This window comes from Drosophila tropicalis, unplaced genomic scaffold (assembly GCF_018151085.1).
Source record: "Drosophila tropicalis isolate 14030-0801.00 unplaced genomic scaffold, ASM1815108v1 contig_905, whole genome shotgun sequence".
In the NCBI taxonomy this organism is placed as follows: domain Eukaryota; kingdom Metazoa; phylum Arthropoda; class Insecta; order Diptera; family Drosophilidae; genus Drosophila; species Drosophila tropicalis.
The window spans coordinates 594896-617989 of record NW_027173405.1 but is presented as its reverse complement, the minus strand read 5'-3'; the positions used below and the strand labels follow the sequence as shown (position 1 = coordinate 617989).

Genomic DNA, 23094 nt, shown 5'->3' with positions numbered 1-23094 from the left:
AATTAAAAAAAAAAAAAAAGAATATAATATAGGCCACCAGGCCAACGGAAATGATTCACCTGATTATGAAGATACTTGAAACCAACTCGTGCCTCGGCTTGCATAAATCCGCTGACTCTTTAAGTAACAATCCCAAACGCGTTTTGCTAACCACTGCATTCTCACGCCAGCAGAGTCAGGCAAGGTGGAATTAGCAAAACGAAGGGAAATTTTTGCGCCTCTTGCATTTTTTGGGCGTTAACATACAAATTGAAGAAACCAAAAGGGGAGCGTCACGCTTCCGTGTTTGACAGCGGGGCCCAAAAAAAAAAAAAAAAAAAAAAAAAAGAAAGAAAATCTAGCCACATGCAGTGGCAAGGTGCAATTATCCCCATGAATGGATATGTCATTTAAACTCCCTCTTCCGGTGTCTTGCAACAATAAATGAATGGTTGAAAAGCCAAGCTTTCCTCCAAGGAGCTGCGGAAACAGTTCATTTTTGGTTAAAAACCAAGCCCTGCTACAATAAATGAATGGTTGAAAAGCCAAGCCCTCCTTCAAGGATCTGCGGAAAAAGTTCATTAAAAACCAAGCCCTGCTACAATAAATGAATGGTTGAAAAGCCAAGCTCTCCTTCAAGGAGCTGCGGAAAAAAATCATTTTTGGTTAAAAAACCAAGCCCTGCTACAGTAAATGAATGGTTGAAAAGCCAAGCCCTCCTTCAAGGAGCTGCGGAAAAAGTTCATTTTTGGTTGAAAACCCAAGCCCTCCTTCTGAGCAAGGAGCTGCTGAAAGTAAAAACGAATGACTGGTTGAAAAGCCAAGCCCTCCTTCAAGGAGCTGCAGAAAGAGTTCATTCTTGGTTGAAAACCCAAGCCCTCCTTCTGAGCAAGGAGCTGCTGAAAGTAAAAACGAATGACTGGTTGAAAAGCCAACCCCTTCTTCAAGGAGCTGCGGAAAGAGTTCATTCTTGGTTGAAAACCCAAGTTCTCCTTCTGAGCAAGGAGCTGCTGAAAGTAAAAGCGTATGAATGGTTGAAAAGCCAAGCCCTCCTTCAAGGAGTTGCGGAAAGAGTTCATTCTTGGTTGAAAACCCAAGCCCTCCTTCTGAGCAAGGAGCTGCTGAAAGTAAAAGCGTATGAATGGTTGAAAAGCCAAGCCCTCCTTCAAGGAGCTGCGGAAAAAGTTCATTTTTGTAAAGTAAACACGTAAGTAAAGTAAAAACGAATGACTGGTTGAAAAGCCAAGCCCTCCTTCAAGGAGCTGCCGAAAGAGTTCATTCTTGGTTGAAAACCCAAGCCCTCCTTCTGAGCAAGGAGCTGCTGAAAGTAAAAACCAATGACTGGTTGAAAAGCCAACCCCTTCTTCAAGGAGCTGCGGAAAGAGTTCATTCTTGGTTGAAAACCCAAGCCCTCCTTCTGAGCAAGGAGCTGCTGAAAGTAAAAGCGTATGAATGGTTGAAAAGCCAAGCCCTCCTTCAAGGAGTTGCGGAAAAAAGTGTATTTGGTTGAAAACCCAAGCCCTCATAAGGAGCTGCGAAAATACGAGCTAGTACCTCAACTAATAAAAAAAATTACAGAAACAACGATAATCATTTCAAGGGAAATTACAAGTCCGGTAAAGATTACAAAAATAACAACTACAGGGGGAAGAATTCCTATGAGAAAACCAATTGGGACCATAATTATGGCCGGAACAACGGTCACCACCACGGAGGGAATAAAAAGAAAAGAAACCAGAAGATCGTGGGCACAATCAAAGGCAGGCCCTGAACCATTTGACCATGGAAGGATCGGATGCCTCTAAAGACTCCAAGGAACTGCACTTGAAGGATCACTTTCCAAAACTCATCTAAGTGGAATCAAGATCTCGGAAATCGCCGTTTCCGAAATACAATCCATACACTCCGTAACCCAAAAGAAGCCCGTCGATCTTTTTTAATCGAACATCGGCACAAGGCGTTGGCGAAACCGCCAATCCCAAAGAAACATTCCTGGAGAACGTTAGACGATTGCTCGAGCATCAACAAGCAGTTACAAATAGGGCCAAGAACCTGAAAAGGGACAACCCTATGTCATATGAGGTTGACCAAGAGATTCTCGTGGCCAACAAACAAATCAAAGGAAAACAAGCAAAGAGATTTTTCCAGGAAAAAGTCGCTCAAGACAAATGGGTTACAGTAATCACACAAACAGGGAAAAAGCTACACAAGTCACACATTAAGTAGAAACACAATTATACACATAGCACTTAAGCAACTAGAAGCTAAGTTAAATTTAATATCACACTAAAAACACCCTTCTACTTCCAACACAAGCCCCCTCATTTTGTGCCTCTCATCGGTGGAGAGCTACCAAGTCTTTAAATACGAGTCCCCAATAGTGACGTTACAGCAAGGAAAATGATAGAGAATAGAAGGACTCACAAACTTGGTACACGTAATTCCTCTTGACTCTTTTGCGGTCCTTGCTGAGAACCTGTCACTAGCCCTGGACCAATACCCTTCATGCGACCTGTCCTCTCTCAAAATTAAAGATTTAAACACAAAAATTGAGGAACTCACGGTCTCCAACAAGAGGGCTAGACGATTACTCTGATGGTTAGGTTCGGCTTGGAAATGGGTAGCAGGATCACCAGATGCAGCTGACTGGGACCAGATTTTACAATCGCATGATTCTCTAATTAGGGAGAATAACCAACAGTTTACCATAACTAAACAATTCTTGTCCAGCATCCAAGAGGCATTCGACAAAATAAACGAATCGGCAGGAGCCTTGAACCCGATCAACAAGGATAACGACTCCGAATTGTCCATTCTACTAAATAAGATCCTATTGCTTGAACGAAAGCTGGACGAAATTGTGCGAGCATGCCAACTCGCTAAAGTCGGCAGATCATCAGGCCAACTGTAAGAAACAGTAAACAACTTGACATTCCCTCGAGAAAAATCCTGGTAGGACCACGAGACACCTTCATTATATCAAGGAGCTGCCAGACCATGGGCAATATCACCATTTGTAAGACTTGTCCGATTCCTTACAAATGGTGATATTGCCCATATTGTCTCGTGGTCCTACCAGGATTTTTCTCGAGGGAATGTCAAGTTGTTTACTGTTTCTTACAGTTGGCCTGATGATCTGCCGACTTTAGCGAGTTGGCATGCTCGCACAATTTCGTCCAGCTTTCGTTCAAGCAATAGGATCTTATTTAGTAGAATGGACAATTCGGAGTCGTTATCCTTGTTGATCGGGTTCAAGGCTCCTGCCGATTCGTTTATTTTGTCGAATGCCTCTTGGATGCTGGACAAGAATTGTTTAGTTATGGTAAACTGTTGGTTATTCTCCCTAATTAGAGAATCATGCGATTGTAAAATCTGGTCCCAGTCAGCTGCATCTGGTGATCCTGCTACCCATTTCCAAGCCGAACCTAACCATCAGAGTAATCGTCTAGCCCTCTTGTTGGAGACCGTGAGTTCCTCAATTTTTGTGTTTAAATCTTTAATTTTGAGAGAGGACAGGTCGCATGAAGGGTATTGGTCCAGGGCTAGTGACAGGTTCTCAGCAAGGACCGCAAAAGAGTCAAGAGGAATTACGTGTACCAAGTTTGTGAGTCCTTCTATTCTCTATCATTTTCCTTGCTGTAACGTCACTATTGGGGACTCGTATTTAAAGACTTGGTAGCTCTCCACCGATGAGAGGCACAAAATGAGGGGGCTTGTGTTGGAAGTAGAAGGGTGTTTTTAGTGTGATATTAAATTTAACTTAGCTTCTAGTTGCTTAAGTGCTATGTGTATAATTGTGTTTCTACTTAATGTGTGACTTGTGTAGCTTTTTCCCTGTTTGTGTGATTACTGTAACCCATTTGTCTTGAGCGACTTTTTCCTGGAAAAATCTCTTTGCTTGTTTTCCTTTGATTTGTTTGTTGGCCACGAGAATCTCTTGGTCAACCTCATATGACATAGGGTTGTCCCTTTTCAGGTTCTTGGCCCTATTTGTAACTGCTTGTTGATGCTCGAGCAATCGTCTAACGTTCTCCAGGAATGTTTCTTTGGGATTGGCGGTTTCGCCAACGCCTTGTGCCGATGTTCGATTAAAAAAGATCGACGGGCTTCTTTTTGGGTTACGGAGTGTATGGATTGTATTTCGGAAACGGCGATTTCCGAGATCTTGATTCCACTTAGATGAGTTTTGGAAAGTGATCCTTCAAGTGCAGTTCCTTGGAGTCTTTAGAGGCATCCGATCCTTCCATGGTCAAATGGTTCAGGGCCTGCCTTTGATTGTGCCCACGATCTTCTGGTTTCTTTTCTTTTTATTCCCTCCGTGGTGGTGACCGTTGTTCCGGCCATAATTATGGTCCCAATTGGTTTTCTCATAGGAATTCTTCCCCCTGTAGTTGTTATTTTTGTAATCTTTACCGGACTTGTAATTTCCCTTGAAATGATTATCGTTGTTTCTGTAATTTTTTTTATTAGTTGAGGTACTAGCTCGTATTTTCGCAGCTCCTTATGAGGGCTTGGGTTTTCAACCAAATACACTTTTTCCGCAACTCCTTGAAGGAGGGCTTGGCTTTTCAACCATTCATACGCTTTTACTTTCAGCAGCTCCTTGCTCAGAAGGAGGGCTTGGGTTTTCAACCAAGAATGAACTCTTTCCGCAGCTCCTTGAAGAAGGGGTTGGCTTTTCAACCAGTCATTGGTTTTTACTTTCAGCAGCTCCTTGCTCAGAAGGAGGGCTTGGGTTTTCAACCAAGAATGAACTCTTTCGGCAGCTCCTTGAAGGAGGGCTTGGCTTTTCAACCAGTCATTCGTTTTTACTTTACTTACGTGTTTACTTTACAAAAATGAACTTTTTCCGCAGCTCCTTGAAGGAGGGCTTGGCTTTTCAACCATTCATACGCTTTTACTTTCAGCAGCTCCTTGCTCAGAAGGAGGGCTTGGGTTTTCAACCAAGAATGAACTCTTTCCGCATCTCCTTGAAGAAGGGGTTGGCTTTTCAACCAGTCATTCGTTTTTACTTTCAGCAGCTCCTTGCTCAGAAGGAGGGCTTGGGTTTTCAACCAAGAATGAACTCTTTCCGCAGCTCCTTGAAGGAGGGCTTGGCTTTTCAACCAGTCAGTCGTTTTTACTTTCAGCAGCTCCTTGCTCAGAAGGAGGGCTTGGTTTTTTAACCAAAAATGAACTTTTTCCGCAGCTCCTTGAAGGAGGGCTTGTCTTTTCAACCATTCATTTATTGTAGCAGGGCTTGGTTTTTTAACCAAAAATGGACTTTTTCGCAGCTCCTTGAAGAAGGGCTTGGCTTTTCAACCATTCATTTATTGTAGCAGGGCTTGGTTTTTAACCAAAAATGAACTGTTTCCGCAGCTCTTTGGAGGAAAGCTTGGCTTTTCAACCATTCATTTATTGTTGCAAGACACCGGAAGAGGGAGTTTAAATGACATATCCATTCATGGGGATAATTGAACCTTGCCACTGCATGTGGCTAGATTTTCTTTCTTTTTTATTTTTTTGTTTTTTTTTTTTTGGGCCCCGCTGTCAAACACGGAAGCGTGACGCTCCCCTTTTGGTTTTTTCAATTTGTATGTTAACGCCCAAAAAATGCAAGAGGCGCAAAAATTTCCCTTCGTTTTGCTAATTCCACCTTGCCTGACTCTGCTGGCGTGAGAATGCAGTGGTTAGCAAAACGCGTTTGGGATTGTTACTTAAAGAGTCAGCGGATTTATGCAAGCCGAGGCACGAGTTGGATTCAAGTATCTTCATAATCAGGTGAATCATTTCCGTTGGCCTGGTGGCCTATATTATATTCTTTTTTTTTTTTTTAATTGGGATAGGTCAGGTTTGTGCCTGAGCAATTAATTATTTTATTTTAATACTCGTTCTGCTGAGATGGCTTGCATTTAACTGTGGAGCTCTTCCTACTATTGTCTAGACCCGTAATGTTTCTAGATTCCCCCTGATTTAGAACGTTATAAGATTTTATTTAGTTGTATATGATTTAGCTAGTTCTACGTCTAAACTAAGACTGCCCGCTCTGTCGAGCGTGGTCTCTTAAATATACCCCGAGATGCCCTATAGGGGCTGGCCGCGGCGTCATGCCGTTGGCAGCGGCGTTGGAATCGCCTCCAAAGTGGGTCGCCTCTTCCGGCGAAATCTGCTTATCGGCAATATTCAAAGAACGGCTAGGCTAGCTGATACAAAAGTGCTTATGCTAGAAAAGGGAAGTGAAGTGTCTAGTGTGACCCAACATGAGTCGTCTTAGTCACATATCTGCTTGGGTCGCATAAACACTAGAAAATATAAGTTGCTTACTTGGCTAAGCGTGTTAAGTGTTTACAGGAAATGAAAGATGTGGGTTTCTTAGTTGACTAAAGTGAGAAGTGATATAGGTCGCACTTAGGTCATACGCGTGTGTGTGTTCTGTTAGTGTACCTAGAATGTGAACGATACTCGTTCAGGCGTTTATGGTGGAGTGTACCGATCGAGTCCCTTTGTAATGTGAGAGGCCGGGGTGCTGGGCATGGTCCGGCTTGTAAAGGGAAAGGCGTCCCAGGGGTGTTTGTTGTGTGAGTGGAGGAGAAAGAGGCCTCGTGTGAGGATGGGTGTGCTAACTCCTCCCCCTCAAAAATCGACGTCCAGGAGATCCTTTGTACTTATGGGCGGTGATCCTGAGGGATTCTTATAATCGTCTAGAGGTTTTATTACCAATTGTCACTGATTCGTTTGAGAATTGAATGACAAAGGTACCGTTTAGTTCCGATTCTACAACGCCGTTTGTCATTTTTCCTTTAAAGTTGATCGTGAATATGGTGCCATCTTCCAGCGATTCGATGGGGATTGCCGTGTTGGTTATTGAAAGGCATTTTGCGGTGCCTCCCTTTATCATCATTAGCCCTTTAAGTAAGGTGCGGAGCTCATATAGCTCCCATAGGAATGATCGGTCGAACACAGTGACTTTTGTAAATAACTTCATTACTTTTAACGCGATTGCTTTCAAACGAAACATTCGTTAGTTTAATATATCTGTTAATGACTGTGCCAAATTTGATAAAGATCGGGTGACTATATCCCATAGGAACGATCGGTGGAAAACAGTGACTTTGATCAATATCTGTGTTGTTCCCTATGCTAAGATTGTAGGCCGTTCTTTTCGCAAACTTTAGCTTTTTTAGAAAAAACGTTGTTCCACTTTAATAGCTATAGGTAAGGAAAGTGTTACAAAAAAAGATGTAAGGGAATACAAACTTTGACGCGGTCGAAGTTAGCCGCGGCCGTCTGGTTTTAGTTTTGCGGTTATTGACGCTACTGATTCTGTTTTTACATTTTCGGCAATACGGTTAATTATTGCTTCTATTGTCTGTTCATCCATGAACCTCTGGAGATTTTCTGTTCTGCCATCAAACTCTGGAATAAGGTTTGAAGTCATTTTTGTATTTTTTTTTTTTAATGGCTGGTCTATTAAGGGTTATTTCGGTTTGAACTGAACTCATTGATAGTTCTTCTTGATCCATTTCTTCGTCAGCCGTTAACTGGGTGGAGACTTCCAGTAATACTGAAATTTCCAAATCAGTTGTTTGTTTATATTCAATATTATGTCTTTTTAGTACAGTTTTTGCCTTTTGTTTGCAGTCATTATAGAATGTATTTGCAGCTGTTTTACGCCCCGCATTTAGATTAGTGCTCGGTTAATACTGCTCTAATATTTTCTAGACTCTCTATTATTATTTTTGAGTGTTTGTCTACTTTATCTTGGGATGTTTCTCTATTTTGAGAAAGGCACTTACAAGATTTATTTAATTCTTGTGCATATATTCTATCATTTGTTATTATTTCATCCTCAGTAACCATAGTTTGTTAAAAATTATTTTTTTCGAATTCCCTGAGAGATCAATTGTGTACTCAGGCGGGTAGAATTCTGTTTTTCCGTTTTAGGCTACTATTGACATTTCTTTCAAGTTGGCTTTTGTGTATGTGCAAACTTATATATGTAAAGTGTTTATTAATATTAAACGGTAGTAGTTGTAGTCGTAGTAGTTCCCTCGTAGTTGTAGTAATAGTAGTCCCTGGTAGTTGAAGTAGTAGTTGTAGTCCCTCGTAGTCGTAGTAAAAGTAGTCCCTCATAGTTGTAGTAATAGTATTCCCTCGTAGTTGTAGTAGTAGTTGTAGTCTTCGTAGTCCCTCGTAGTTGTAGCAGGGAAGTGAGCCGATGCTGTCTTCAAGCAATTAGTAGAACGACTGGGAAGTACCACTGTTAACAACCCTTTTTAACAGTGCAACGATAACAGCTTCTTAGAGAGGAGTCACATAAATAACACCCCTTAACATCCAGATGGGTTGTAGAAATCACGGTGGTTGTCGTTTCCGACTCGCTCTGCGAGGAGTCACTGGAGGTGGGGACAATGGTTCCGGTTCAGACGATTCAAGACAGTCGGGTATATCGTCAGGAATCGGGACTACATCATCAGCAGGTAGTTCGATTGATTGGGTGCCCCGAATACCTTCGTCAGCCGGAACCCGGTGGCGAAGTGTAAGCAAACATTTTATGAAATGGGGTCTGTCTGGTCCGAAATTTCGCCCTCTATCCACTTCGGACCGGGGGGCGTGGTTACGGACTTATTCCAGATCACCAGTAGGAAACTGCTTATCATTTGTTGGTTCGCAGACCTTACCGTATGTTATTTCCTTGGGTTGAATTTTGTCGAAATATGACTTAAGCTCTCAGTTACATAGTAGTTTTGCAGTGGTACGATTTGTCGTGGAGTGAGGGGTAGTGTGTTGGCTAGAAAAATACCGCGTTAGTGCGAGATCTATGTTAAGATTTCTGTCAAACTTTTTTAGGTAATTCTTGGTACTTTGTACCATGCGCTCGGCTTTCTCATTTGTGGCAGAATGAAATGGAGCCGACCGAATGTGTCGAATCACGTTGTTCCTCATAAAGATCCTGGACTCTTCAGACGTGAATGCAGTGCCATTGTCTGACACTATTTCGTCCGGTAATCCGTGCGTTGCAAAAAACTGTCTCAAGAATTTAATGGCAGCAGCAGATGATGAAGATTTCACAACAGATACTTCTAGCCATTTTGAAAATGAATCCACAACTAGGAAGGAGGTATTTCCAATAAAAGGGGCCAGCGAAATCTATATGAAGGCGTGACCAAGATTGAGGTTATTAGGCTGTTCGTTTCCGTTTTGCTGACAGAGATTGCAACGTTTCACAAGTAGCTCTATTTCAGCATCAATATTAGGCCACCAAATGTATCTTCGAGCCATGGCTTTCATTTTTACAATCCACGGGTGTGGAGCATGCAACGCTTGAAGTAAAGCCAGTCTAGATGGTTCGGAAATCAAGGCCCGGTTGCCCCATAAAAGAATTTCTTCATTTGCTGAAACTCATATCGGCGAGAAAAATACAAGTAGAGCTGATCTAAACGATCAACTTTCCATTGGGCCATACCCTTAAAACCCAGTTCAGAACCTTTGTTAATGCGCGTCTTTCTTAGTTTGTAATGCTAGAGTTTGAGCGCTGTCAAGTGGTGTTCCAGCCCATTCAATCATTAACATTTCTTCTGTAGTGTTGCCTTAAGAAGTCGGCGTTGCCCATTTTTGATCCAGGTCTGTGAATTAGTGTAAAGTCATAGGCATTCAAGAATATTGCTCTTTGAAGGATCTGTGTGAATATTACATTTGGAGTTGCCTTGGCCGTTGTAAATATTCCGAGCAATGGGCGATGATCGGTGACGAGAATAAACGAACGGCCATATAAATAATTGTGCAATTTTTTAACGTCTGATATAAGCCCAACGGCTTCTCTGTCGATTTGCGAGTAGTTTCTTTCTGTCTTGGAGAGAGTTCTAGAATAAAAGGCAATAGTCTCCTCTGATCCATCCTGAAAATTGTGGGTCAGCACCGCTCCAATTCCGTACGGAGATGCATTGCAGGTTTATAATACTGGAAATTTGCCATCGAAGTGCATTAGCACATTTTGTGAAGTTACAAGATTTTTCAGATTTATGAAGGCATCTTGGTGTTTATGGGCCCACACCCATGGAGCATTTTTATCCAGCAGACGGTGAAGCGGTTCAGCAACGGTTGCCTTATGCAGCAGGAATGCGTGGTAAAAATTGATGAGTCCCAAGAATGCTTGTAATTGTTTCTTATCATTTGGCATTTGGCACTGACAAACGGTCTTATACCCAATGCATCGATTTTAAAACCTAAAAATTCTACTGACGGAACTCCAAAGTGACACTTGTCTCTGCGTAGGCGTAGTCCGGCGTTATCAAATCTTGAAAGCACCTCATTAAGACGCACCGCTAGTTCTTCCTCTGATTTTCCCATAACAATTATGTCATCGAAGTAGGGTAACACACCAGAAACGTTCTGCAAAATACGTTCGATGCAACTCTGAAATATGCCCGGAGCTGAAGAAATTCCAAATTGTAGTCTGGTTACGTTGAAATATTCGTTGTGCGTACATATGGTTTGCAACAACGCAGACTGCTCATCTACCACTAGTAGTTGGTACGCCTGAGCCAAGCCGATTTTCTCAAATACGGATCCTCCATCAACCGATGCTAATAATGAATTCATTGCAGGAATTCGATGGCCGTGTTGCTTAATCACTCTATTATTTGTAGACTTGTAGTCGTCACATATGCGAATACTACCATCCTTTTTAATTACCGGCACTGTAGGAGTCGCATTTTCGCTTATTTATAATTATTGTAACAATTTCCTTTGGGCAAAGGGTTAGAATGCTGTGGACACTGTATATGGATTGAATGCTTTGCGACCCGGGTCTCTTACAGCCCGCCTGCTGCGGTAGTGCTGATTGGGTCGGCTTGGACGTATCTCGTTGGTCTGGACTTTGTGTATCGACGCAGTGCTCTCAGCTGTATTTCGCATGGCCCAAGCGCTGTGAGTAGCGGCCTCACTAGATATGGCGCGATCCATCGCGCGTTGAACTGCCTCTGCTAACTGACTCTTCAGAAGACCCTTATCCTTCATTCCACATACGAAGCGTTCGCGCAACATGCGATCCAACGCACCGCCAAATTTGCAAACGACAGCGAGAGTCCTAAGTGCAGCCATGTAGTTTGCAACCGACTCATCTATCAATTGGTCTCGCTTATGAAATTGGTAGTAGGCCGCAATTTTCGATTGACATGGAGCAAATGTTGGTTGAGTAAATTATATATTTCCGATAAACTGAAATCACTAACCTGAGTAGGGGATTCCAATGACGTTAGAAGCTCGAACAGTGGAGCGCCGGCCAACGTAAGCAATGCAGCCTTCTTCCAAACTTCCTCCGTAAAGTCATTGGCCAGAAGGTACAGCTCGAAACGCTGCTATTAGGTGACAAGCTTGTTTGGGTGATTCAAGTCAAATGGTTCACTCCTGACATCATCACTGATTTATTTGTTGATTTGCGTTCTGTAGCACTATCCACCTTGGCAGGTTTTTCCTCATCTGATTCAAAATCAGACATTAGTTGTTGAATTCGATCGTATGTATAGAAATATCAATTCATAATTGCAGTAGTCGTAGTGCGTCTGTCTGCGAATGCGCGTGTTGGAAAAATACCATTTCTGTATTCCAATAAACTTGGCGCCAGAACGCATGCGGTTTTCGCGCCTCTTTGTTCGCTTTAGCTTGGTCGATTGTTACTGTACACGATATGTATATAGAAGTTTGACGAATTATCCTATAATCGTCGCCAATTTTGTGTATATGCATACTTATATATATAAAGTGTTTATGATTATTAAACGGTAGTAGTTGTAGTCGTGGTAGTTCCCTCGTAGTTGTAGTAATAGTAGTCCCTGGTAGTTGTAGTAGTTGTTGTAATCCCTCGTGGTCGTAGTAAAAGTAGTCCCTCACAGTTGTAGTAATAGTAGTCCCTCGTAGTTGTAGTAGTAGTTGGAGTCTCCGTAGTGGCAGTAAAAGTAGTCCCTCGTAGTTGTAGCAGGGAAGTGAGCCGATGCTGTCTTGAAGCGATTAGTAGAACGACTGGGAAGTACCACTGTTAACAACCCTTTTTAACAGTGCAAAGATAACAGCTTCTTAGAGAGGAGTCACATACATAACATAACTATCCTTAATTTAAATGTTCTATTTTGCGCAATCCGGTATTTGAGTTCTTTATACTTTGGATTGGTTTCACCTCTGATAACGAGGAAGTTAAGGAATGGAACGTATTTGTTTACATATTTGAGTTCTACTCGACCCATTTTTATACCCTTGCAAAAAGGATATATTAATTTTGGTCAGAAGTGTGCAACGCATAGAACGAAGCATCTCCGACCATACAAAGTATATATATTCTTGATCAGCACGGCGAGACGAGTTCAAAGCCACGAACAGTGACTTTTCTCAATAACTTAGTTATTTTCTGTGCTTTTATCGTGAAATTCGAGAGTCGTAATATTCGAGAGTTTATTACGCCTGTAAACTACTGTGCCAAATTTGATCAAGATCAGATGACTATATCATATAGCTCCCATAAGAACGATCGGTCGAAAACAGTGACTTTTGTAAATAAGTTCGTTACTTTTAACGCGATTGCTTTCAAATTAAATATTTGTTAGTATAATATATCTGTTATCAAATTCGGCACAGTCATTAACATATATATTAAATTAGGAAATGTTTAATTTAAAAGCAATCGCGTTAAAAGTAACGAAGTTATTTACAAAAGTCACTGTTTTCGCCAATCGTTCCTATGGGAGCTATATGATATAGTCACCTGATCTTGATTAAATTTGGCATAGTCGCTTATAGGCGTAGTAAACTCTCTAATATTAAGTTTCACGACAATAGCTCAGAAAATAACGAAGGTATTGAGAAAGTCACTGTTCGTGACTTGGCCGTTTGTATGGGAGCTATATTATATAGTCACCCGATCTTGATCAAATTTGGCATAATCGCTTATAGGCGTAGTAAACTCTCTAATATTAAGTTTCACGACAATAGCTCAGAAAATAACGAAGTTATTGAAAAAGTCACTGTTCGTGACTTGGCCGTTTGTATGGGAGCTATATGATATAGTCACCCGATCTTGATCAAATTTGGCATAGTCGCTTATAGGCGTAGTAAACTCTCTAATAAGTTTCACGATAATATCATAGAAAACAACGAAGTTATTGAGAAAAGTCACTGTTCGTGACTTTGGGGTTTGTATGGGAGCTATATGATATAGTGGTCCGATCCGGCTGAATCCGAGATATACAACGCCTGCAGTATATACAAGCCTACGTGCAAAATTTCAGCTCTGTAGCTCTTACGGTCTAGGAGGAGTTTGCGTTGATCCAGACGGACGGACGGACGGACGGACGGACGGACGGACGGACATGGCTAGTTGAACTCGTCTCGTCGTGCTGATCAAGAATATATATACTTTGTATGGTCGGAGATGCTTCGTTCTATGCGTTGCACACTTCTGACCAAAATTAATATACCCTTTTTGCAAGGGTATAAAAATTTTACTTTTTGATAGTTAAAAAGATAGTACAAAATATCTTTATGGATTCACATAATTTTTTTTTATTTTTAATTCAAAATTTTGGGGGACACCTCTGTCTTGTTTGGACACACCTCTAATACCTCTTCTACCTTTGTACGGTATGTACAGCCGTCAGGAAATCCGCTGATGAGACGGGTCGGCGCTTGTCATGAGCACGGGTATTTTCGTTTTTGTAAATTATTACTTTTTCTTATTTATTTCTTTTGCGTGTGTGTGTGTACCTTTTATTGTTGATTATGTTTGTATACAGAAAAATAATTTTTTTTTTTAATCCAAGAAGCACATTTGTACTGGCGGCATTAAAGACAGCTTAATGTGGCAGATAAAGATCGTTGTTACTGCCGTCAAATGGCAGCTGACGGATGTGCCCCAAGTTTTAATACTCTTGTATGACGGCGTTGTAATCAGCCTTGCGCGGAATATTTATTAGTAGCCGACCTTCGTTTATTTTTGATGTTGTTTGGGTCTCGAAATGGAAATGAGACCATATTTCACCCCGAATCATATCTCCTTGTGGTCTTCTGGAAATTGACCTCGCAAAATGAGTCATTTACCGGTTTGACTGGTAAATCCTCCACCTTCCAAAACATTGTGAGAGGGAGTTTCAAGTGCATCCTCTCTACTTAAAGCGACCCTCGTGGTAAACGCAGCAACGAAGAGCGGGCATGTAATGATCCAACCGAATTTTGTCTCTTGTGCCTTGGAAAGCGTTAACGCTGGTATACGTCAATAATGAGAAACAGATCAATCTAAAAGACGGGTCAGCTAGCTGGAAATTGGCCATTCCTTCCAGTGTGGCTTGGGTTATCGTACATAAAGGTATTCATTCCATCGGCAAATTGCCTCAGAGGTAAAGTATGTACAGACAATACTGTGAGAACTGGGCTGCGCTGGGACCGGTGTTGGACTATTCTCGAGTCGAACGTCCTTGTGCAAGAACATATTGTGAGGACTCTTGCATGTGTAGCAGTTATGTTGACTTTTTCTTTATACATAAGAGCATATTGTGACGACTCTTGCATGTGAAGCAGTTATGTTGACTTTTTCTTTATACATACCACCCTCTCAGGCACCGGCATCCTAAGGAAGTGGGGATTTCAAAACAGCGATTCTTCTTTAAATAGAGATCACAGGACTTTGCATTGGCGATCACATTAGCTTCAAATGTATGTGCCTTTCGGGTGACTGAATGGTGGTTTCCCGGCGGTTTGGATGTGGGAACTGAAATAGCCAATGCACTTGTATTTTCAGCTGCTTCGAGCGTTCGAAACCGCTCGGCGTGGAAATCGCCCATCGTTTGCCACTCTGGGTAAGGGTAATTTTTGGAAATTTTATTGGACAAAAGAAAATGTCACCCCACTTGATGACTGGCAGCCAACAGTACGCAAAAGCACGAATGGATGCCTGAAGCGCATTCTGATGATCCTTTAATGCATTTCCGGACACTTGGCATATTTGAGGCAGGTCAAGAAGTGCTCTGAATTGGCTGTTCATGATAAGGCGCTTATTTTCGAAAGGCTGTTTGAGTGCGTTCCATGCGGTTTCAAAACTTTGCGCTTGTGACAAGTTTTGTTGTTTTGTATTTGAATACAAAAAATATTCTCTTTTTTTTTTGTCTCTTTTTCATTTGCATATTGTAGTTAGCCTTTTCTTTTATTTGCAAACCCCTCTCTTTAGCCCCATGAAGCCTAGCAATCTGGTCTGAGATAAGTGGTAAAGATACCTATCGGCGATTGTATTATCATTTAACATACGATAGTCCACACAAAGACGGTCAGTGCCATTTTTCTTTTTAACCAACATCATAGGGCTGGCAAAAGGTGAGCAACTAGGACGAATAATGTTTGACTTCTCTTCCTCACTAAGCCTGTATGGACGCCGTTGTACTGTTTTTTGTGGATCTATAAGTCTAATTTCCAACTGCCCTGTGGAGACTCGAGTCTTTGGAATTCCGTCAATAAACCAATCAGAGTATCGCTTTAAGATATTAATTACAGCAATCTTATTAAATTCACTTATATCGCTGTCAGATTTGATGGCATCCTCTTATCCGACTAAACTAGTTAGTTGGGCTTTTTTGTTGTAAAACTTTGGGGGTTCTCAGCGTCCATTGTTACGCCAAGGCCCTGGCTAAGATTTTATCGGCCAATCAACATATCGTACTGCAAAAATCTATCCATAATACCATGCATCAAAACCTCCAAATGGTATGGTTTTACATTTATATTGGTTAAAACCTGCTGTGTACTATAAATGTGTTCTTTACTTAAACTGTTAAGTTTTACAATATTATTAATTTAAATTTAAATTTATCCGTAAAATTTATCGGCAGCACTTTCCTTTATTAAGGAACACTCAGATCCAGAATCAAAACACTCCATCGCACTTGAAGCAAATGATTGTCTTTCTCTTCTGCTCTGGAGGAGAGACAGCCTGACGCCAGAAATGGCATTTGACGTCAGATTGTAGCCGCATTCGCTTGCTTTCGAAATCTCCCGGATTAAAATGGTCTCGTCTCTTTAAACAGAAAACGCAATTAACTCGACTTGCATTTCCTCTCGCGTCTTGGTGTCCTGAGCAACGTGAGCCAAAACCACGTAGCAGCTTGCTCCATACTCATTCCATTCCATTTTGACAGAAGTGACGTTAACAACCGGCTGCCGTTAAAATATTGAAAACTGCCGCAGCTGGGGTTTCGGTGTCTTCAAAATGCTGCAGAAACAATTCCTTGAATTGGGGCCATACCATACCAGCAAAGGATATTTGAGGAAGCCTGTTGGATGCAGTGATTTGCCTAGAGCCATGAAAAGTGCGCTGCCGTCTAAAAAGTTTTCTTCCAAGATGAGGTCCACTGTAGAGCACTAGACAAGGGCGCTTGATCCTGGGGCATTAGGATTAAACTTTGGCAGGCCTATCGGACCAGTACCTTTCTTTTAAAGGAGTTCATTTCTTACTGCCTTAATACTCTCCATCATGCTGCGATGTTGCGACTCCAAAATGAAACAAATGCGGTCATCAGGTTCGCTTTGGTGTGGAGGCGATCCCACTTCTGATGTCGGGGTGCCAAGACTGTTATTCACGCTCATGTTTTTTATAGTTTCCGTTTTAGACTTTTCCCTTTCACTGTAACACTTTTTATACCCTTGCAAAAATGGTATATTAATTTTGGTCAGAAGTGTGCAACGCATAGAACGAAGCATCTCCGACCATACAAAATATATATATATTCTTGATCAGCACGACGAGACGAGTTCAAATAGCTATGTCCGTCCGTCCGTCCGTCCGTCTGGATCAACGCAAATTCCTCCTAGACCGTAAGAGCTACATTTTATCAAGATCGGGCGACTATGCCATTTAGCTCCCTTAGGAACGATCGGTCGAAAACAGTGACTTTTGTAAATAACTTCGTTACTTTTAACGCGATTGCTTTCAAATTAGACATTTCTTAATTTAATATATCTGTTAATGACTGTGCCGAACTTGATAAAGATCGGGTGACTATATCAAATAGCTCCCATAGGAACGATCGGTGGAAAACAGTGACTATGATCAATATTTTAGTTATTTAGATAAATAAAACGTAGATAGATAAAACGTTCTTCCACATTGATGGCTAATAGGTAAGGAAAGAGTTACCAAAAAAGAGTTGACGCGGTCGCCATCTGCTCTACTCTGATATCTTTTCTTAATTATCTTATTATATATTGCATATAATGCAAAGCCAGATTTATGGCTACCAATATTAAAATAGCTAACTATAATATCCCAATTTCTTCTTAATTTTTCCTATGATCTTGTTGAGGAACCAATTGTCATTTGACTTGCATTGCTATACGCAGCAAGGCAAAGACTCATGAATGATCTTGCACATCTCACAATGCTTTTGTTTTTGTATTTTCTCTTAAGTTTTCTAGAATATACTGGGGTCAGTCTGGTATGCTCTGTCTCTGTCACTCTTTATAAACCTATATGACCTACGTAGTTGCGTAAGAATTGAAAATTTAGTAATAAGCAAGCAAACGAACGATCAAGACGTGTTCTAGCAGTGGCAGACACAGTTCAACAAAATTGAAGTAAAAATAAAGTTAAATTCTTATGAGATATTAAACACAGTGGTTTATTGTTCATCATAATTTGGTCCTTCGAGCCGGATCGTTGGGCATTGTTTGTTTGTTACTCATTGCTTAATAATTTGTTGCAACGTGGTTGCAATTAATTGTTAACCTCAAAGTTAGTAGTCGATAGTTCTGGCCTACTATCGAATAGACAATCGCGTGCTTATTGGAAAAAGCGCGGACAAACGGTGGCGCCACTCGCCTATCGGTATCTGTTATCGATATAATCGACGAGATCGTGAGGGAACACATCTCTGGAAAAAGACGCGTCTTGAAATTTTTGGTCCACACAAGCAGTGGAGATTTCTTGGTATTTCATCATGGAGGAAATGAAAACATTCATAAAGGCCAGAGGAAGATTGAAGACAACTATTACCCGCATATATGGATATGCAGAGAATCCTGCACAGGATGCCGACGTCTTCGCAATTGACACCAAATTGGAAACTTTGTCCAATGCGTGGAACGAGTTCGTGAAGTCTGGCGACGAATTGGCCAAATACGACAAACTAGAGGGTTACGTGGACCCTACCGAAGACTTCGGGATATACGAGGAGAAATATAAAATAGCAAATGCCCGCCTTAAGGCTTTACGAGCTGCCTTGGCTCCGTCTGGCAAGTTGGAAGAAATCGGCGCGGCTGGTAACGATGGTTCGCTCTTCCAAGGAATTCTGCAACAAATGCAGAATCAACAGCAACAACTACAACTCCAGATGCAGAGTCAAATGGAACACCAGCAGCGTCAAATGGAACTCCAGATGCAGAGTCAAATGGAACACCAGCGACGGCAAATGGAGCAGCAGCAACTATTGGTTGAGAGATTGCTCTCGCCACAGCAATCTTCGTCTTCGTCAGGCTCACAGTCGGTTGCAACAGCGGCACCAAGAGATTGTGAATTACCGAAAATCAACATCAAGCCCTTCGGTGGAGATTACAAGGATTGGCATGCCTTTAAAGACCTATTTGAGAGTACCATTCACGGAGTGACAACTTTAACGAATATCCAAAAGTTTCATCACCTTAAGTCATGCGTCATAGGAGAAGCAGCGATACTCATCCAGCATCTGCCCGTAGTGGATGCAAATTACGTCACTGCATGGAAATCATTGAGTGATCGATATGAAAAGCCCCGTTACTTGGTGAATTTACTGATGGACACATTCACCGCATTGCCAAAAGCTGTTGGGCAAAACTCATCATCGCTACGCGCTCTGACTTGCGGAGCCAGTGATGTTATTCGGGCTTTAGACGCTTCTGGACAAACGGGCCGTGACTGTTGGCTCATATACTTGCTCATCAACAAGGTTGATGAGGCTACCCGACGTGAATGGATCGACAAAAGCCAAGATATCGAAAATCCTACCATTGAAGAGTTGCTCAAGTTTTTTGGACTCACGATGCGATCGCCTTGAGCTCAGTCAAGTTATCGATCATGTAGCGAGCAAACCGAGGGATGAAAAGGGAAAAAAGGCAAGCACGCACCATGCTTGCCATTACAGGTAATTGTATGAAATGTCATAGTACTGAGCACATACTGTCGGCTTGTCCTCAATTCCAGAGCTTGACTGTCAAGCAACGTTACACCTTTGCGAAGGAGAAACATATGTGTTTTAATTGTTTGAGAACTGGACATGGAGTAAGCGCTTATGGCTCGAAGTCTTCTTGCAAGTATTGCAAGCGCCGCCATCATTCTATGCTGCATTCTGAAGGCCATTCTACACAGCAAAATAGCTCAGAACAGCACCAAGGCAACTCAGGCCAGGTTTCTGAGGAGTCACCAGCGGCATCAGCGATAGCAATGATGAATGTTACCAGACCCAGTAAGCCAAATGGCCAACGAAGAAGCACTCTACCTACTGCATTGGTACACGTCCGAAATTCTCAAGGAGCCTTGCTGACGTGCCGTATTTTATTGGATAGCGCCTCAGACTTGTCATTCATTTCGGAACGGTGCGTACAGACGTTGGGACGTTCGCCATTTCGAGTTGCCACATCGGGCATCTCAGACGTCAAGGCGGGAATAACCAGAGGTTTCTGCTCTCTCCAGATGATGTCTCGTGTGTCGAGTCATTGCATCGATATTAAAGCTCACATTTTAGGAAAGATCACCTCACCATTGGCACGTGAAAACATTGATGCTTCATCACTGTCGGTATTTAAGGGATACCAAATGGCTGACCCTGACTTCAGAACTAACGCCTCAATCGACATTTTGCTGGGCAATGATTGCATTTGGTTAGTTCTCACCGGAGAGAAGTTATGCGATGGTCAAGGGCACCCTATTGCAGTTAACACCATATTTGGATGGGTAATCACATCGGTATACACTTCAAGATTGCAAACATCATCTACGTCATTGCTGACTACGGTTAATATAGATGGACTACTGCAAAGATTTTGGGAACTAGAGGAAGTTCCATCACACACAACTGTAAACAAAGAGGATGAAAAGGTCGAAACGCACTTCCGGCGTACCCACAACCGCAACTCGAATGGAAGATACATAGTCGATTTGCCCTTCAAGTAACAAAACCCACAATTTGCGGATACATTTCAAGTAGCGAGATCGCGCTTTCTCGCAGTCGAGCGTCGTCTAATGAAGGACTCCAGCTTGAAGTTAAAATATACTCAGTTTATGAGAGAGTATATCCAGCTGGGTCACATGAAGGAAGTAGCTGCAGACGAAGACACAAACGTATGTAAGAAGTCATTCTATTTGCCACACCATCCAGTCATAGGCGCCAAGCTGCGGGTGGTGTTCGATGGATCATTTCAAGATCGGGATGGACGATCTCTTAACGACGCACTTCACATTGGCCCATGTATACAACGCAACCTCTTCAACGTTTGTCTGCGTTTTCGAATGCACAGATTTGACCCACTCGGCATTTTGGCGCCAGTGGTGATCAAGTTTAAAATTCTGCTCCAAGAATTATGGCTGCTTAATCTGGATTGGGACTCGGAACTGCCAACGAAGCAAGCGCACTTATGGCAAACATTCAGAAAGGACATTTTCACGTTAAGGAACTTGAAGATACCACGATTTGTAGACAATCAACCCGATGACATCGAACTCCATTGATTTTCAAATGCTTCGTTAAAGGCTTACTTTGCTGTCATTTACAACCGTGTGACACACCTAGATGGAAGCATCGGAGTGGCACTCATTGCAGCTAAAACAAGAGTTTCACCATTAAAGCAGAAGTCGTTGCCACGGTTGGAACTTTGCGGAGCTCTACTATTAGCTCGTTTATTCCAAGCAGTAAGGTCTGGTCTGCGCCAGAAGGATGTTAAGATACACGCATGGACCGATTCTACAATCGTTTTGTCATGGCTTTCGCATCAACCCTGTAAACTTAAAACATTTGTTGCCAACCGAACGGCAGAAATACTAGAGACCATACCACGTAGCGCTTGGAGACATGTCAGCACTAAAGAGAATCCTGCGGATTGTGCATCACGAGGCATGCTAGCGAGTGACTTAATTAACTTTGATCTATGGTGGAAGGGACCATCTTGGCTGCACGACTGTACACTATACTCAGAGACAATGAATAGACCACCAACTTGCTGCTCAATTCTCAAGCCAGCAGCAGAACTTGAGTTCAAAACCAAAATCTTGACAACCATTTCCAAGGATATTGAGGATTCCCCATTTGAGGTACTACTCGGAAGGACATCATCTTGGATCAGACTGGTTCGAGTGGTCGCATATGTATTCCGCTTCGTTCATCGAATCAAATCAAGCAAGTCTAAATATTCAGGACCTCTAAAGTTCGATGAAGTTACCAGAGCAAGGAAGTTTTGCCTACGACAGGCACAAAATCAATTCAATGACGATAGACAGCTGCTTTTGAGGAAGCAATCGGTGGAGCGACGATCAATTTTAAGCAAACTATCTCCCTTCGTTGACGCAGATGGAATTGTACGTGTGGGTGGACGTTTGGAAAGGTCGCAATTGCCTGCAGATGCCAAGCATCCAGTAGTTTTGCCGAAACAACATCGCCTTGTGGAATTGCTGCTGAAACATGAGCACAAGGTCAATCTTCATCCAGGAGTTTCAGCAATGTTTGTAATAATTCGCCAGAAATATTGGATCATTGGCGCACGAAACCTTATTCGACGTATCACACATGAGTGTTTAAACTGTTTTAGACAGCGCCATCACACAGCAAATCAGTTAATGGCCAATTTACCGGCTGTTCGAGTGCGACAAGCCTTTCCATTTGAGCATACTGGATGCGATTATGCTGGACCTATCTTGTTGAAGGTTCACAAGGGACGAAATCCCAGGAAGGAAAAGGGCTACATTTGCCTGTTTGTATGTATGGTTACTTCAGCTCTTCATCTGGAGCTGGCCACTGATCTCAGCACCGACACATTCTTGGCGGCATTAAAACGTTTTATGGCTCGTCGTGGGAAGTGCTCCCAAATGTATAGCGATAACGGGCGCAACTTTGTTGGTGCAAAACGTGCACTAGATGAAATGGTACAGCTTCTCGCTTCACGCGAGCACAATGATGTCGTTTCAAAAGCCCTTGCGGATCAAGGCATCAAATGGAATTTTATTCCTCCATATTCACCACACTGGGGTGGTAAGTGGGAGTCGGCAGTACGCTCAGTTAAGCTGCATTTGCGACGTGTAATAGGAACCAACGTCCTCACCTTTGAACAGATGCACACACTGCTCTCGCAAATAGAATCTGTCGTTAATTCGCGACCATTGTGCACAGCATCGGATACTGAAATTGCCTACCTGTCACCGGCACATTTCTTAATTGGCAGAACATATACAACAGTTCCTGAAGACGGCTATTTGCAGATTCCGACCAATCGATTGAGCTACTGGCAGCATATTCAAGCAATGCTTCAAGGATTTTGGAAGCGTTGGCATCAAGAATACTTGACATCGCTACAACAGCGCCCGAAATGGACCACCAAGTTACCAAACATTGCGATCGGTAAACTTGTACTCATCAAGGACTCTAACGCGCCTCCATCGGCATGGCTCTTAGGACGGGTAACTCAGGTGTTCACAGGAGATGATGGCCTCGTCAGAGCGGTTCAGGTTCTCACCAAATCAGGAGAAGTCACTCGCCCTATCACAAAGATTGCAGCCCTACCGGGTTCAGAAACGGAGTTTCAGGGGGGGGGCGGGATGTTGAGGAACCAATTGTCATTTGACTTGCATTGCTATACGCAGCAAGGCAAAGACTCATGAATGATCTTGCACATCTCACAATGCTTTTGTTTTTGTATTTTCTCTTAAGTTTTCTAGAATATACTGGCGTCAGTCTGGTATGCTCTGTCTCTGTCACTCTTTATAAACCTATATGACCTACGTAGTTGCGTAAGAATTGAAAATTTAGTAATAAGCAAGCAAACGAACGATCAAGACGTGTTCTAGCAGTGGCAGACACAGTTCAACAAAATTGAAGTAAAAATAAAGTTAAGTTCTTATGAGATATTAAACACAGTGGTTTATTG

General features: G+C 42.3%; 2 protein-coding genes across 2 annotated transcripts; both read left to right on the top strand.

Moving 5' to 3' along the window:
- The first annotated feature begins 19090 nt into the window (after positions 1-19090).
- LOC137586124 (uncharacterized) lies at positions 19091-20134 on the top strand. The gene has a single exon (XM_068302130.1). It carries the CDS (start codon positions 19091-19093, stop codon positions 20132-20134), a length of 1044 nt encoding a protein of 347 aa, XP_068158231.1.
- Positions 20135-20203: 69 nt separating this feature from the next.
- LOC137586123 (uncharacterized) lies at positions 20204-22828 on the top strand. Its single transcript, XM_068302129.1, has 3 exons — positions 20204-20429; positions 21525-21675; positions 21763-22828. Exons 1-3 carry the CDS (start codon positions 20204-20206, stop codon positions 22826-22828), a joined length of 1443 nt encoding a protein of 480 aa, XP_068158230.1.
- The last annotated feature ends 266 nt before the right edge of the window (positions 22829-23094 follow it).

What these genes read in the sequence shown, in the direction of transcription:
- LOC137586124 (XM_068302130.1), top strand. Translation starts at nt 19,091, where the DNA reads ATGCTTGCCATTACAGGTAATTGTATGAAATGTCATAGTACTGAGCAC.
- LOC137586123 (XM_068302129.1), top strand. Translation starts at nt 20,204, where the DNA reads ATGAAGGACTCCAGCTTGAAGTTAAAATATACTCAGTTTATGAGAGAG. An exon ending in CGCACTTCACATTGGCCCAT is followed by an intron (nt 20,430 to 21,524) that starts GTATACAACGCA and finishes TCGTTGACGCAG; the next exon opens with ATGGAATTGTACGTGTGGGT. An exon ending in CATCCAGGAGTTTCAGCAAT is followed by an intron (nt 21,676 to 21,762) that starts GTTTGTAATAAT and finishes AAACTGTTTTAG; the next exon opens with ACAGCGCCATCACACAGCAA.